We start from the raw sequence: 16,239 nt of genomic DNA on the forward strand, positions 1-16,239 counted from the left end.
TTACACAAATGTTCTAATATGCTTGAACTGTATGCTTATCTTTTAAAGAAACTGTCAAGACATTATAGATGGCATACCTATGCCATTTTTAAATTTTTTATTATTTATTTATTTATTTATTTATTTATTTATTTATTCATTTATTTATTTTTGGATTTGGTTTTTTCGAGACAGGGTTTCTCTGTATAGCCCTGGCTGTCCTGGAACTCACTCTGTAGACCAGGCTGGCCTCAAACTCAGAAATCTGCCTGCCTCTGCCTCCCAAGTGCTGGGATTACAGGCGTGTGCCACTACCGCCCAGCACCTATGCCATTTCAAGTACCCAATAGTACTGCATGAGAGTTTCAGTTGCGCCATATTCTCACTAGCACATCTTGGTATGATTAGTCCTTGTGCATGTAGGCAATTGCTCTATCACTGAATGTGTCTACAAGCTTGATTAGCATTTTTTTTTACTTTGTCATTAACTTAGTTTACTTTATCATTAACTTAGTTTTGCATGCATGGGTATGCATGTGTATGTATACATGCCCTGTGTGTTCATTATGTGTGCATATGCCCTTGTGTGGGCTCACCAGTTCTGGCTAGCTTTGGGATCCTCTAGTTCTTTTCCCAAGCATTGGAATTGCAGGCAGGCTGCCTAAACAGCCAGGCTGATTACATGGATGGGTTCTGTGTATCTGAACACTGTCCTTACAGTTTCACAGCCAGTGCTTTTCCACTAACCAATCTTCCAGCCCTTTTCAGTATATTTTCAGTGTATTTTCCTAATCATTAATAATGTATCTTTTTGTGTGTAGATTTTTTTTTTTTGCCATTTATTTGGCTTTAGTGTCAATTATTCATCAAACATTTTGCTCAACTCTTTTTACAGGTACTTATCATTTTTATTTGTAGCAAATTATTCCCGAGTTCTTCTGCTCAAAAGTTCTTTGAGACAATTTCATTGGCCTTAGCCAATCGGAGAATAGAATCATCTGACTCGCCCATCCGGCAAATGGCTTCACAATGCAGTAGGTTTTAAACTGGCCATTAAATCGGCCTGTGGTTCTGTCAACCTCGGCCACATTCATCTGGATGGACGCGTGGTCCTTGGCAGCAATGATGCGGTTGCTCGCGGAGCATTTCCACGGCAAGTACAGGTCCACAAACTCGCCGGCGTTGTTCTGCATTCTCAGGCCGCCCCTGCTCACTGGTCCAGCGTTGGTCTGCATTCTCAGGCCGCCCTCTCTCTGGTCCAGCGAGAGCATAGAAAGGATGCTCTTTTTTATTTCCTCTGTTTATTATTTCATTCTCTTTCTCTGTCTCTCTGTATCTCTTCCCGCTGAGAAAGAAACAAAAAAGTGAAAACAAAAACAAACGAAAAATCAGTTTGATTCCATTGAGTGAAGTGTCTGTTTTTATGTCAATACCATGCTATTTTTATTACTGTAGCTCTATAATTCAACTTGAAATCTGGCACTGTGATACCTCCAACAGGTCTTTTACTATTTAGGATTGTTTTAGCTATCCTGGGTTTATGTATTTCCACATGAAGTTAAACATTGTTTTGTCAATTTCCATGAAGAACTATGCTGGGATTTTGATAGGGATTGCATTTATCTGTAGATTGCTTTTAGTAGGAGCTCAATTTTCCCTATATTCATCCTGCCCATCCTTGAGTGTGGGAGATACTTCCAATTTCTGGCATCTTCTGCAATTTCTTTCTTCAATGTTTCATAGTTTTGATTGCATTTGCTTTGTTAGAGTTATCCCAATATTCCAATATTTATATGTTTTTTGGGGGGGACTATTGTGAAAGGTACCATTTCCCCTGATTTCTTTCTCAGCCTGTTTGTCACTTGTATACATGAAGGCTGCTGATTCTTCTGAGTTAATTTTGTAACCTGCTTCTTTGCTCAAAGTGTTTGTAAGCTGTAGAAGTTTCCTGGTGGAGTTTTTAGGGATGTTTATCTGTACATTCATAACACCCACAAATAAAGGTACTTTGCCTTCTTCCTTCCCTATTCATAGCTCCTTGATCTCTTTACGTTGCCTCAATGCTAAGACTTCAGGTACTACACTGAGTAGGTGGAGAGAGTGGATATCTTTGCTTTGTTCCTGATTTCAGTGGAAATGCTTTGCCTGTCTCTCCATTTAGGTGTGACTGGGTGTGAGTTTTCTGTAAACCACTTTTATTATATTGATATATGTCCAGACTTTTATCACAAAGGTATATTTGATTTTGTCAAGGCCTTCTTGCATCTAATGAGATGATTATGTGGTTTTTGGCTTTCAGCCGGTTTATATACGGATTACATATATTGATTTACATACGTTAAACCATTCCTATATCTCGTGGATGAAGCCAACTTGATCATAGTGGATAATCTTTTTGATGCATTCTCAGATTCAATTTGCAAGTATCTTACTGAGAATATTTTCATCTATGTCCACAAGGGATATTGGTCTATAATTTTCTTTCTGTTGTTGGATCTTTGTGTAGTTTTGTTATCAGAATAATAGTAGCCTTACAAGAATTAGGAACTGTTCCTTCAGTTTTTATCTTGTGGGAATAATTTGAGGAGTATTGGTGTTAATTCTTCCTGTAACATCTGGTAGAATTCTGCACTGAATCCATCTGCCTTGGGTTATTTTGGTTAGGTGACTTTTAATTATTGCTTCTATTTCATTAAGTATTACGGGTTTGTTTGAATTGCTTGATCTTGATTTAACATTGGTTGGTTGCGTATATATTGAGAAATTTATCTATCTCCTTTAGATTTTTAGTTTTGGGGAGTACAGATTTTTTAAAAGTATGCTCTTATGGTTCTCTGAATTATCTTAGTGCCTGATGTGATGTCCCCCCTTTTATCTCTAGTATTATTAATTTGGATCTTCTCTTTGTCTTTTCATTAATTTGGCTAAGGGTTTGCCAATTTGTTGATTTTTCTCTGTGAACCTATTTGTCAATTCATTACTTCTTTATATTGTCTTTTCTTCCATGTTTCTCTGTCGTTGTGTTTGGTTATTTCTTGCTGCCTGTGTCTTGGGTGTCACTTCTTGCTGCTCAGCTTTTGAGTGTGCTGTTAAAGTACTGACCGAGATAACTTTCGTACTGTGATGTGAGCACCACGATGACTGGCCTTTTATAACTGCTTTCATTTCATCCTAGGATTGGAAATGTTGTTTTCATTTTCATCAAATTGTAAAACACAAAGACTTAATTTCTTTCTTGATTTCTGTCTTGACCCAATTTTCATTCAACAGTGAACGAGTTTGTATAGTTTCTGTTGCTGCTATTATACGGTTCTACTTCATGGTGGTCAGATAGGAAGCAGGGTGTTATTGTGAATTTCTTATATTTGTTGAAGACTTGTTTCATGTCCTACTATCTGGTCAGTTTTGGAGAATGTTCCATGAGTTGCTGAGAAGAAACTGTATCCTTTGTGTCTGGGGGAACTGTTCTCCAAACATTTCCCAGATACACTAGATTTATAATACTATTTAACTTCACCATTTCTCTGTTTAGTTCTGGTCTGAATGACCTGTCTGTTGGTGAGAATGGGGTACTAAAGTTACCCACAATCACTGAGTGTCAATATGTGGTTTTAGCTGTAGTAGGATTTCTTTTATGAACTTGGGTGTTCTTATATTTGGTGCATAAATGTTTAGATTTGCAATAGACTTTTGGTAGATGGGATGGATATTCCAAGTGGTCAGCTTGAATATATCTGAAATATATATCTTGACAATATCTGGAACTCAAACCTAAGGGGCAGAATAAACTTGTGAGGGATTCTTCTTGATTGGATCATTTGAAGTGAGAAGGACTACCTTATATCTGGGCTATATCTTTTAGTGGCAGCCTATATAAAGGACATGGAAAAAGAAGCTTGCTTTCTATACCTACTTCCCCTTATTCTTGCTTTCTAGTTGATTCCTTCACTGGTATTACAGCCTTCTTCCATTGTATACTGAAAACCATCTGAGACATGGCGGACTAAACAAGTATTGGATTCTTCTGTCAGGAGACAGTTATTTCTGGAATAATTGAGCCACTGACTGTAAGCCACTCTAGTAAGTTTCAATACATGTATATATATTCATATACATGCATATATATATTTCATTCTATCAGCGCTGCTTCTGTAGAGAACCCTGACTACATTTTTCTTTTAATGATTGTATAATTTCCTTCCAAATTTCTTCTGATTATTTTTGGTGTAGACTATTTTGTCAGCTATTAAAATGCATCCAGGATGGCCAGGACTACATAGTAAGACCCTAATTGAGGAGCCAAAGAAACAAACCAAAACTCAACCACTTTTCCTGTGGTTGTAGAGATTCCCTTTGTAAACCCTGCCCCTGAAGACTTCCAGCCCCTAGGCTCTATCTCTAGACTTCTCTGGATCCTGTTCCTGACCCCTGGACCCTAGGACCCTAGGAAGGTGCTGCAGCCAAGCCCCGCCCCTGAAGAGCTCCAATGGCTAGGTCTTGTCCCTGAGGAGCTCCAGGGCCAATCTCTCCCCCAACTCCCCCAGACTTCCCTAATGGATGTAAAGGCTGTTCCAAGCCCCTGGGATGTGAGAGTGGCCAGGCCTCACTCTACAGAAAACAAAGCAAAATAAAACAAAACACCTATCCCTGTGCTGTCCCGAGATCAGACCTCAAAATCCCTCCAAATGTAGGCCACTCTGGAAAGCTCCAGCCTCCAGCCTCCATGAAACCCTGTATACATTCTGCCTTCTGCTTAGTTCTCTGCTGCTGCTTACCTGAGCAGAGGCAGCCACCCTACTGGGCTTTCCACTCTTTGTGAGACTATTGTATGAGGTTTGTTGTGTGAAGTGAATTGTGGTATTCTTTGAATCCCGACAGCCAGGAAGCCTTTCCCTTCAGAGCTTGTGACACTTACTTTGGGGACATTGTCACAACCCTGATGCAGAAGTAAAGTAGTAACACTTCCCTTTGGGAAGCCCTTCTCCTCAGAGCTGTAATACGTTCAATACCTTCATCTACATCTGTTGACATATATATATATATATAGGCTTTATAAGCCAGGATCCTCATGTGAGGGAGGACATAAAGCTCTTTTTCTTCTTTTGAGTTTGTGTGACCTCATGTATTATACTTTCTAAGTCTACACATCATTCCCATGAAAATCTGTTTTTATTTTTAGAGATGAATACTCCATTTTGTGTATGTACCACATTTTCACTATCCGTTCATCTATCAAACAACATTTAGATTGGCTTAATTTCTTCGCTGTTGTAGACTAGAGCAGTAACAAACATGAATGTGCAAAATATCTCTATGATAGGATATGGCGTTCTCTGGGCATAACATCCAGAAGTGGAAAAGCTGGTCATAGGGCAGATCTATTTTTAATCTTTCAGGAGCCTTCCAAATGAGTTTCATACTGGCTCATTGATTTGCTTTTCCACCAGGATAAGGGTTTCTTATTGTCAGATTGTTTGATAACATTCTGACTGGAGTGAGAATTAAATTACTCAAATAATTTTAATCTACAGTTCTACAGACTAGGGATGTTGAACAGTTTTAAAAGTAGTCATTTGTGTTTCATATTTGTGAGTCATAGTTCAATTCTGTCATAGTTTGTTTTTGTTTTTTTTTTACTTTTTACTTTTTAATGTGTGTGTGGTAGTGGTCACGGTGGTGAGGTATACACAAATGTAATTGGTAGTGAAAATGTAAAGTCCTAAGTGGAGCTTCATGGTTTAAAGCAGCCATTCTAATTTACAGAAGTTCATGACGGTTGGTACTGGGCAAGTGTGAGCACGCCGTTTGGCTGCTGTGAACTCTTTCATGACTTTCTAGCTACAATGCACAGAAACTTCTGAAACCATGAGCCAAGGAAACCTTTCTGTCAGATATTTTAAAATGCACATGCTTACTATCCACCATAAAGCTGCCTGTGACCAGAAAGAACACACTCTAGAGTAATAACAGCAGCAAAGAATAGGTCAGTTTACAATGTGGGTCATTCCACAAGGACAAAACTTTCTCTGGCAGGTAATAAATACAGGCAGAAACAGCTGACAGACAGAATAGAAACAGAGAATGAGCCATTACTGTCGTTGTGGTAGTATTTCAGTACTTTTTCAGCACCGGGTATCGAACCTGGGGACTCAAGATGATAGGCTGAACGCTTGACCCGCAGCCGCAGCCTTTCTATCTTTCTCACACCTCAAAGGACAGGCAAGACAGGAACCAGGGGGGTGTGGGCCATCAACTTGATTGACACTTATAAAACACACTAACTGTAGAGCCTACTTTATCACCAAAGCACAAAGAGCATTTACCACATCAGATGATACTCAGAAGCACACGGCAAGTTTTAAAAAATTATTTAAATGATTCAAATATAATTAACATTTTGGAGGTCAAGTGAAATGAAAACCCTTATCAAATAACTCTTATCAGCTAAGTTATTATTCATATAGTAAGTTATCAAATGACTAAGTATTATCACGAAGATGACCTCAGTTTGTGAGTTAAGGAAGTAGAAAAATTAAAAATTTAATAACCAAAATCAAGGGGAAAAAAAAAACCAGAAGAAACAACAAGAAAACCTAAAAGCAGTAAACTATTACTTCCAGGAATGGGAGCTGTCATATACTTCCTTTGGGGACAAAACAGGGCTATTGTTTACAGATTTACATCAATAAATCAAGCAGTTTAGACGGTTTCACCAGGTGCTAAAGCTCTGAATGAGAAACAACAGTGCTTGTTGGACAAATGAGTGCGAGCTAGGGCATGGTTTTTGGTATTATAGGCATTTTTATGTTTCCAAGAAACTTTTTTCCTCTTTCTTTTCTTTTTTCTTTGAGGCAAAAATCACCCAAAATTTAATACTGATCTTTCCAGCACTGGCGACGTTGGTTTGGATATCTCCTGGAAGGCCTTCCATGGACAGAACAGACCTACAGGAAATGGCCAACAGCGGAGCTGCGGCGCACGGCTGAGGACGCGGCGCCCGTGGAGCGCGGCCGCCGACTGTCCCGGAATGGCTGCGTCTGTCCCCGCCCTTCCCACTGCCGTGGAAGCCCTCGGCACGCTCCCAGGCGGGAACGAGGCGGGGAAGCTGTGCGCCTGCGCAGTTCAGCAAACGCGCTCTCCACCGCGGGCTGCCGGAAGTCTGACCTTTCACTCCTGCTGCTTATCCCTTTCCGGTGTCACGTTGTTCTTCCGGGTGTCTGTGACAGGCTTGTCTACGCCGCCTTTTCGGCGACTTTTTAGTCTTCCGCTTTTTTTTTTCCCCTTTCTTTTTGTTGTCGCCACCCCCAGCTTTCCACGCCCGCGCGGGCCCGGCCTTGGGCTCGTGACTCTGCCGCCCTGCCCGGTCCTAGGTTGGCCGCCCGAGCTGGGCCTCGCCGTGCCTCGCCGTGCCTCGCCGTGCCGCGGGCCGCTCCTACCTCTGCCTGCTCGGGCGGCAGCTCAGGCCTGGGAGCGTGTTGGCGGGCAGTGCCGCTGGGCCCCGCTCGGCCCTTCGGCGAGGACGCCGGTGAGTTCGGGGGCTTCGGGGGGATGCACGTGTGCAGGCCGTGGGTCCCGGCCGGGCGCGGGAAACTCGTGAAACTGGCGTTGTGTTTTGCGCGGGAGAGCCTGGCGCTCTCCAGGAGCTCCGAGATCAGGGGCGTTCCCAGGCCGCTGGACTCTGTGGAGCGTGCTGGCGCCGCTGGCTTCTCTCTGATAATGTCTAGTTCTCAGGTCGCCCTGTCCTCACTCCCTAGACCGAAAGAGTAAGACTGTCTTGGTACTCCGTCTTGGAGTTCCAAAAGGCAGTGGAGACCTTAGGTAAATGTCTAAATTAATTAACACTTGTGGAAGGCATTTATCTTGAAGACAGTTATACCCCATGGAGCCGTCTCTGTAAACACCTTGGTTGCGACTGGCTGATGGTCGAATCCACTTCCTAGTCAGATTTGTGATGAAGTTCTCATCGTTTATCAGGTCTGAACACAAGGGGCTATGTGTTTCCTGGTATCTGTGATTTATGTTTCTTTTCTTGTTTTGCCCCTTTGAGAGTTGTTTGAAATAATTAGTCTGTTGATAAAAGAAAAAGAAGAGGAAAAAAAGTTGTGCAGGTCAAATAAGGTTGGAAACTTAACATGTTTAGTGTATGGTTCCTACAGGGAAGACTATAGGTTCGTTTGTGTACAGATAGACTGCCATCATAGTATATAGTTTAGTACTACAGGGCTTTGTTGTGTTAACAACTATTAACACTATTAATTTGTACTGATTAGTAACCTGTAATAGAAACATTGGTTGGTGTGAAGAGCCCCAATTGTATGTGATCGAGAAATATAGACTCCAAGAGAAACTTAGTCATTTGAGAAACGTCCATTTGGAGCCGTGTTGCTAAGTTTTTGTCTTAACTCTTGGATGGACTTTAATTTTTAATAAGATGAGTGTTCTGTTCAAAACCTGAAGGTGGTTTTGACAGTGCATGCTGAGCAGGATTTAGGAGTTACACTTCTGTTGTGGAGTAAAGAACTGATCCAAGACCCTTGGACAGTGTGCACACATAACTTGATTTTGCCATACACTTCTTGTTTATAGTAGGTAACTGCTACTTTATAAATTCCTTCACCAAGGAATCTTGATGAAGAGACAGTTATGTAAATTTTATTACTGGTTGGAGAGATCAGTTTGACTACAGTTAATTCTAGTTGCAAATAAGAGACCCAATCCTGTTATCACTAGAAATACTGTCTGTTACTGTCTTGTCTCGTGTCTGTTCATTTACACATAAACTTGTATTCATCTTGTCTTGATTTAAGTGTATTAGACAAAGTAATCTTTAAGGTTCTTTTCTCAAGGCAAGAAGTTGTACAATGATTTTTAAAAACAGTACACATTTTACCTAGATTATCCTGTTTTACTGTTGCATATGGATTTGAAAGCCAGTAACTTTTAAGGCATGAAAAGCAGGATACTGTCTATTTCTGGGTGTTACTGTAAAATTTTTCATACTACTACAGAAAATGTGAAATAACTTACAGGTAGTCTCTAGTGGGGGAAGCTTTATTAAGACTATAAAGAAAACGGTTAAGATTTTATGAAGTTCTGATATAGTGATAGTTTCACTTGATTTTATTTCATTAAACTATTTTGTAAACATCTCTTGTGTTTTGTTTTGCTATTCAGTCAGGGACTCTCTAAATCGCCTTAGCTAGCCTAGAACTTACCTTGTTTTTTGGACCAGGCAGGCTTTGAGCGCCCAGAGCTCTGCCTACCATTGTCTTACAAGCAATGGCATCAAAGGTGTGTATGCCACCACACCTGGCTCCCTTTTGGTTTTGCAGTAGACCATTGTTTCACTATCATTACAATCATTATTAAAGTATATTAGAAAACAGTTTTGAAATCTCTGGGTTTTGATTTACTTTCTTATCTCTAGAACTTTGTGTAGGCTATGGGGGCTGGGGGACAGTGGGGAGAAGGTTAAATAAAGCCTAGAATGCTGTTGGTTAAATTTCTTAGGAATGGTTCTATTTTGAAGTCTGTAAGGTAAGTTTGACCTAAGGGTCAAAATTCCTGAGAGAACCTGACTAGTATTTTATTTTAGGACTCCAGAAGAATGAATGTTTCTTAGAGGCAGGCTAATCTCCGAGTTCAAGGCCAGCCTGGTCTACATAGTTTCAAGATGGCAAGGCTACACAGTGAGACCCTTTCTTAATAAAATAATACATAGAAATGAATACTTATTTTGCATTTGAATATGCTGAATTAGATATATACCCTAGAATTTTTGGCTATGAAAATTTTAAGCTGAGAATCATCTGGTTTTAATGGTGTAGAGTAGTTCTGCATACCATATCATCTTTTGACTTATACTTTGTTTGGATTTGATCATGTAATGGGATAGAAATAAAAGCAAGAGCTTATTACTGACATTTATTTCTGCATCTTTAAGTCTGAATGCAGACATATAGGACTTGTTTGGGTCCAGCATATTGTTTATTGGAACTGGAGTCACCGGCTTGGTACTGAGGGCTGTACCTGGGTCCTCTGTAAGAGCTGTCGGTTCTTTTTGACCCTAGAACCCCTTGTTTGCTTTTGGAGAGGTTTTCACTCCTTTGAAACTCAGGCTATTCTTACACCTCACTTCCATCTACCTCAGCCTCCTGAGTTCTGGGATTTCAGGAATGTACCACTACTGCTAGCTGGGAGATAGAACTTCCTTGTTTTGTTTTTTGAGAGCCTCCCAGCTAGTCTCCAACTGCTGATCATCTTCCCTTAGCGTTCCAAGCACCGAAATTTCAGGTGTGTGCCTCTCTGTGCAGGATTTGAAATAGAACTTTTTAGTTCTGGTTTTCCTAAGTATAGATGCTTCTTTTACTTAGGTCCATAGGTTCTGTATTCCAAATAAAATGATATGTCAAGCAAAATTCATTATAGCTAACCACTTAATGACTTTTTTTCATAAACCCCATAAAAGAGATTGTTTTTGAATGAGAAGTTTGTTCAGGGAAGCAGAGTAAAGGGAATCAAATCTTAACCACCCCTTTACTCTGAGCAGTGTAATTCAGAGTACAGGTCTGCAGTTACTGATAAAATATAACAATGACAACAACAACAACAAAACCCCTATAGCAGGAAGTGTAGACTTGGTGGAGGAATTGGACAGACTTATTTCCTATGGGAAATACTTTGTTCCTGATTCAAATTAGAGTTGGGCTTTTGGAATGAGGTCTGATAATGGCGATAAGTTGCCTATCTACTACCTATAATGAACCTTGGCTTGATGTATCTATCAACCTAGGGAATTTTAATCCCATAGAATTGAAAAACCAAGGAACAGAATTTATATACATGAGTTTTACTTTCTTTTCAGTCTCCCCCAGCCCCCTTTCTAACTCTTAGAATTTTTCCAATCCTCTTAGTTATTCTCTAATTCATTTAGCTGTCTAGGTATTGTTATTATTGTTGTTGTTGTCTTTCTTTCTTTTCTCTTTCTTTCTTTCCTTTTCTTTTTTCTTTTTTCTTCTCTTCTCTCTTCTCTCTTCTCTCTTCTCTCTTCTCTCTTCTCTCTTCTCTCTTCTCTTCTCTTTTCTTTCAAGACCGGGTTTCTCTGTGTAGCCCTGGCTGTCCTGGAACTCACTCCTTAGACCAGGCTGGCCTTGAACTCAGAAATCTGCCTGCCTCTGCCTTCCAAGTGCTGGCTGGGATTAAAAGTGTGCACCACCACTGCCCAGCTCTTTGGTTCTTTTCAAGACAGGGTTTCTCTGTATAGCCCTGGCTGTCCTGGAACTCACTCTGTAGACCGACTGGGCTGGCCTTGAACTTAGAAATCAGCCTGCTTCTGCCTCCAAGTGCTGGGCTTTTTTTTCCCCCCAAGACAAGCTTTCTCTGTGTAGTTCTGGTTTTCCTGGAATTCTCTTTGTAGAAGAGGCCAAGCTGGTCTTGAACTCAGAGGTATTCCTGCCTCTGCCTCCTGAGTGCAAGACGAGGCACGGACCACCACACCCAGTTATTTTTCCGCTTTTTGAGGATTCTCCATGTTGATTTCCAGTATGCATGGACCAGTTTGTAATCCTACAGTGACTATGTGAGGGTTTCCTTTCTCCCACAGCCCCTCTAGCATTTGCTATTCATTGTCTTGTTGATCTTTGCCTTTCTGACTGGGATAAGATGATATCTCAAAGTTATTTCGATTTGCATTTCTTGATCATTATCTTAAGATTATTTTTCTGATTGAGCAACTGTCAGCTTCCCTTTTCTATCATTCTGGGAATTTACCCTAGTCTGGGGCTTCTTTCTTTTGAGACAGTCTCACTATGTTACCCTAGCTAGCTTGAAACTCTGTATATACCAGGCTGGCCTTGATCCCTTGAGGATCTACTTGGCTCTGTGTCACCAGTGGCTGAAAACAGTTTTGCACCTCCCTTAGTCTCTTGAGTGCTGGGACTACTTGTGGATGTCACCTAGCCTCATCTTTCTCTTTTTACCCCCCATATCTACAAATATTTTCATTTTCCCTATAGTCAGGGACTTAAGAACGTTTTACTTAAGCTTTAAAAAGTTAGAGGCATTAGTTTGTTTCTTGTGGCTTCCACTGTTGCTATTAGAAAGTCCAGAGACATTTTTGATCCCCAGCTTCTTAATATTTCCTCCCTGGAATATTGTTAAATTGTTTTTCTCTGGCTATTCTGAAATTCTGTCTGTGTGTATGTGTAATTTTTAGTCCAGGATAATTTTTTATTTGTTCAGTGATTTTCTTATTTGTGTCTCTGTTTATCATGAACTTTGCTGAAAATATAGCATGCTTGGGTTTTCTAGGCTTTTATTATTATCATCATCATTATTATTTTTCCTTTTTGTTCATTGTTATAGTTTTGCATATTTCCCCTTTTCCCTCCCTCTTTGGTGATCTGTGAATACATTATTTTAGGCATGAGCTGTTAGAAGTCTAAATGGAAAATATATGTGCTTGGCAGTTATTAGCATTTCTTGTAGATAAGCTACTAAGTTGTTTTTGTTTTTTTGTTTTTTTGTTTTTGTCCTGGAACTCACTCTGTAGACCAGGCTGGCCTCGAACTCAGAAATCTTCCTGCCTCTGCCTCTCAGAGTGCTGGGTGTTCTCTTTTTCATGGCAGACCCTTTTACTGGTTATATCATTTTGTTTATTGTTATGTTGTACACTGTTCCTCAGTTAACAGTTTTCAAATTGCCTGTTTTAAGAAGGTGACCAGGGAGTGTCATTTTTCCTTTATTTGGTTTTTGTATACTACCTTACCTACCCATTTGAAGACTACGGCTTTGCTGGATTAGTCATTGAAAAAATTTTAAAAAGCAGCATTTAGTATCTTACTAGGTTAGTAAGGTGCTCTGATTGTCCTCTATAGTTTTTCTTCCTCTATGGAACAACACTATTTTATTGTGTCTTTTATGTATAGACATGGGGAAGAATCTTGGAATTTCATGAATTGGTAGGTGACATACATTCCTCATCTCTTGAGATATGTAAAGTACCATATTCTGGTCAGGTTATTACATGATAGCTTGTGCCTTTTTATGAGTTAGGTTGTGAATAAATATAACAGTCTGAGCAATTTAATTAAATTTCTTGAATGATTTATTGTAAGAATAGTGGTGATAAAAGATTTGTTGCTCTTAAGGTAAACTTATTAGAGTAAATTCATCAGAAAATTTGAAATATGAATAATATTGAAAGTGTTTGACTATGGTTTAGATTTTGAATTAACTATCAGTGATTTGTTACCTATAGTAGAACTTAAAGCCTATTCAAACTATCAGAAATAACTTTGCAAATGAAATGGCTAATTTGATAGCTGATTATTTTAAGTAGAAGATACTTATCAGAGAGTTCTGTATCTTTAAACTATAATAACATAGTATTATCTTTTTTAAATTATAGGTAGAAGAATACATGTTTACCTTTAGTGAACAAGAGCATGTTCCCAAACTCAATTTTGGGTCGCCCACCCTTCACTCCAACCCACCAGCCGCATAATAACTTCTTTGCTCTCTCGCCAACTCTTTATTCACACCAGCAACTTATAGACGCACAGTTCAACTTTCAGAATGTAGAGTAAGTACAGTGTCGTGTTGAACCGTGCACGTCATTATGTTGTTTTTTTCTGTGATATATAAAGTTTTTGTGTTCAGTATTTGAAAATAGAGAAAATATTATTAAACCTTGGGGTTTTTGTTTGTTTTCTTTTTTGACTAGAAAAGTATATAGTTTGTGTGGAACTTTTGGTTCTAAGGAAAAATGTTCATGTTACTATTGTTTTTTTGCTTTTGGTAGCTTGTCTAGAGCTGTGTCCTTACAGCCCCTGACGTATGGAACTGTCAGTCCAATACAGACCTCAACATCCCCATTATTTCGAGGAAGGAAGTAAGTATTTCTTAAGTGTTTTAGAAGAAATGTTATAGTCCTAAGAACTATGTAATAGTTGTATAGAATTATATGGAGAGTGTAGCTATTCATTCCTTTATATCAAGGCTGAAGGATGCAGCATAGATGGTATAGCTGGAACTGAAATCTAGTTTTCTGCTTCTAGAACCAAGGCTTTAGGATTAGCATTGCAAGTTTCTGGATTATCATTGGGAAAGTTATATACTGATTTTAAGAATATTGACTTCATTAGTTTTATTTGTGTATCTTTTGAAATTGCCTTAGTAGCCATGAGTTAAGATAAGTTCCATTAGTTCATAGTTAAGAAATATTTTTTAAAATTAAAATTGGTATTTTAATTGAAGATACTCTGTGTATGCTGTAATTACTTTCAGTATTAAAAATAACAAATGAATATTTATATGTCTAGCCCTGTATACTTTTACTTATGAGTAGGAGTTCTGGTAATTTTGTGAGACTTCAAAGATAGACAATTTGGAAGAATCCCAGAGGAGCCGTATAGTAATAAAACCTTTAGATGGTGTTGACCCAAAGGATTTTAGAGCTAGAAAGCAATTGGACCATGTTCTGTGACATAAGATATTTTATGTGAACAGCTTAGTAAATATTATTTTCCTTGTCAACTTATTTACCTCCCTCCTTTCTGGTACTGGGGTTTTTGGCAGGCTTTCTGTTCTGACTTAATTATTTTTTTTGTATTTTTTTGAAAGCTTTCGAACTTTGTGAAATATGTAAAAGATATTATAATGGACATCTGTGTGCTCTTTGCTAGATCATTGTTGCACACCTTGGCTGCCTGTTTTGTCTCTCCCACTCTCACAGTTGCCCTGAATTATAGGGAAGGAAATTGTTGGCATTACTTTACTTTATGCTAAAACATGTCAGCCTTTTAAGTAAAAATACATGTAACCTATGTAACCAGAATACTTTAATCATGCCCAAGACATTTATGCTAACACACTTTATCTGAAATGCAGCTTTTTTTAACGTGTTTCTTGAGGTCTTATACCTTTTATGGCCTTTATAAAAATGTCCATTTTCTCCCAACCAGTGAACCAGAATATAGGTCTGTTTGAAGGCCCTTAAAAATATATGTTTGTGTGTCGTTATATCTTATTCAATTTACTTAACCTTTTGTTAATTATCTTTAATTCTTAGCTATTGTATAATGCATAAGTAGCCATTTTTCTATAGTGTGTTCAGTGTGGGACTCATTTTGGTAGTTCAAATGCATACCATTAATTGTCTTTATTTTTGTCAGGCATTGGAAGCCATTTCTTGTGCTGAAAGTAAATAGTAAAAGTCCACTAGAGAGTTTACAATGCTACCTTTCCCAAAGAGTCACTGTGTTGTTATTATCTGTTTCCATGGTTTATGCTTCTCTGGTCATGAAGCTGTGACTTTAGTCACTAAGGTATATTTGTTTGTTTTCAGGAGAATAAGCGATGAAAAAGCCTTTCCTCTTGATGGTAAACGGCAGCGTTTCCATTCACCCCACCAAGAGCCAACTATAATCAACCAGCTAGTGCCTTTATCTGGTGACCGAAGATATTCCATGCCACCGTTGTTTCACACACACTATGTACCAGATATAGTCAGATGTGTTCCACCTCTTCGAGAAATTCCACTGTTAGAACCTAGAGAAATCACACTGCCTGAGGCCAAAGATAAGGTAGTTTTAATATAGTTTTTTGTTTTGCCTTTTGAAGTTTCATATAAAGAATGTATTAAAAGGATCAGAATACCTAATTTTCTATATTTATTTTCTTTCTAAATATCAATGTTTTTTTTCCTCTCATAAGTATACCTTTCAGGATCAGATTTTTTTCTAGCGTACGAAATTTGGGATTAAAACCTAAAACATTTGATTTCTTAGTTGTTAGGGAATTCTTTTGCAACCTGTTATTTTTTAAATGAATGAATGAATGAATTATTGGTGGTGGTGGTAGTGGTGGTGGGTTTTTTGAGACAAGGTTTCTTTATACCTTTGGTGATCCTAGAATTTACTCTTATAGATCAGGCTGGTCTAGATAGAACTCACAAAGATTTGCCTGCGTCTGTGGCCAAGTCCTCAGATGAAAGGCATGTCCCACTGCACCCACTACAACATGTTCTTACTATAGAAAAACATGGCCAGTCATATGCGAATTATAGTAAAATGTTAAAAAGCATTGTTTTTTTGGATGTTCTCTGGGGAAATATACATTTAAATGGTGTGATCAGAAAGATTTATCCAAAAGATCAATAAAAGTTATTTTGGTTAAATGGAAGAATTTGCTCCTCCTTGGAAAATGATGTTAACATAGGGAACAAAGCGTTATTTAATATCTCATGTCTCTTTCCTCAGC

The 16,239-nt window shown here is 38.8% G+C and overlaps 1 protein-coding gene and 1 pseudogene across 4 annotated transcripts in view; one reads left to right on the forward strand and one right to left on the reverse strand.

The window, feature by feature from the left end:
* Positions 1–878: 878 nt before the first annotated feature.
* Positions 879–1,198, reverse strand: LOC127666770 (40S ribosomal protein S21-like; annotated as a pseudogene).
* Positions 1,199–7,166: 5,968 nt separating this feature from the next.
* Positions 7,167–16,239, forward strand: part of Tent2 (terminal nucleotidyltransferase 2) — a 42,794-nt gene continuing 33,721 nt past the window's right edge. For 2 of the 4 annotated variants that reach the window (XM_052159413.1, XM_052159415.1), the window contains exons 1-4: positions 7,168–7,504; positions 13,388–13,561; positions 13,781–13,870; positions 15,326–15,563. In XM_052159413.1, coding sequence (XP_052015373.1) covers positions 13,425–13,561; positions 13,781–13,870; positions 15,326–15,563 — 465 coding nt within the window. In that variant the 5' untranslated portion in view covers positions 7,168–7,504; positions 13,388–13,424. Of the gene's footprint in view, positions 7,505–9,574; positions 9,669–13,387; positions 13,562–13,780; positions 13,871–15,325; positions 15,564–16,239 lie in introns of all 4 variants that reach the window. The other 2 variants (XM_052159414.1, XM_052159416.1) reach the window with 2 other exon arrangements.

Source organism: Apodemus sylvaticus, chromosome 16 (genome assembly GCF_947179515.1).
Source record: "Apodemus sylvaticus chromosome 16, mApoSyl1.1, whole genome shotgun sequence".
NCBI classification, from domain to species: Eukaryota; Metazoa; Chordata; class Mammalia; order Rodentia; family Muridae; genus Apodemus; species Apodemus sylvaticus.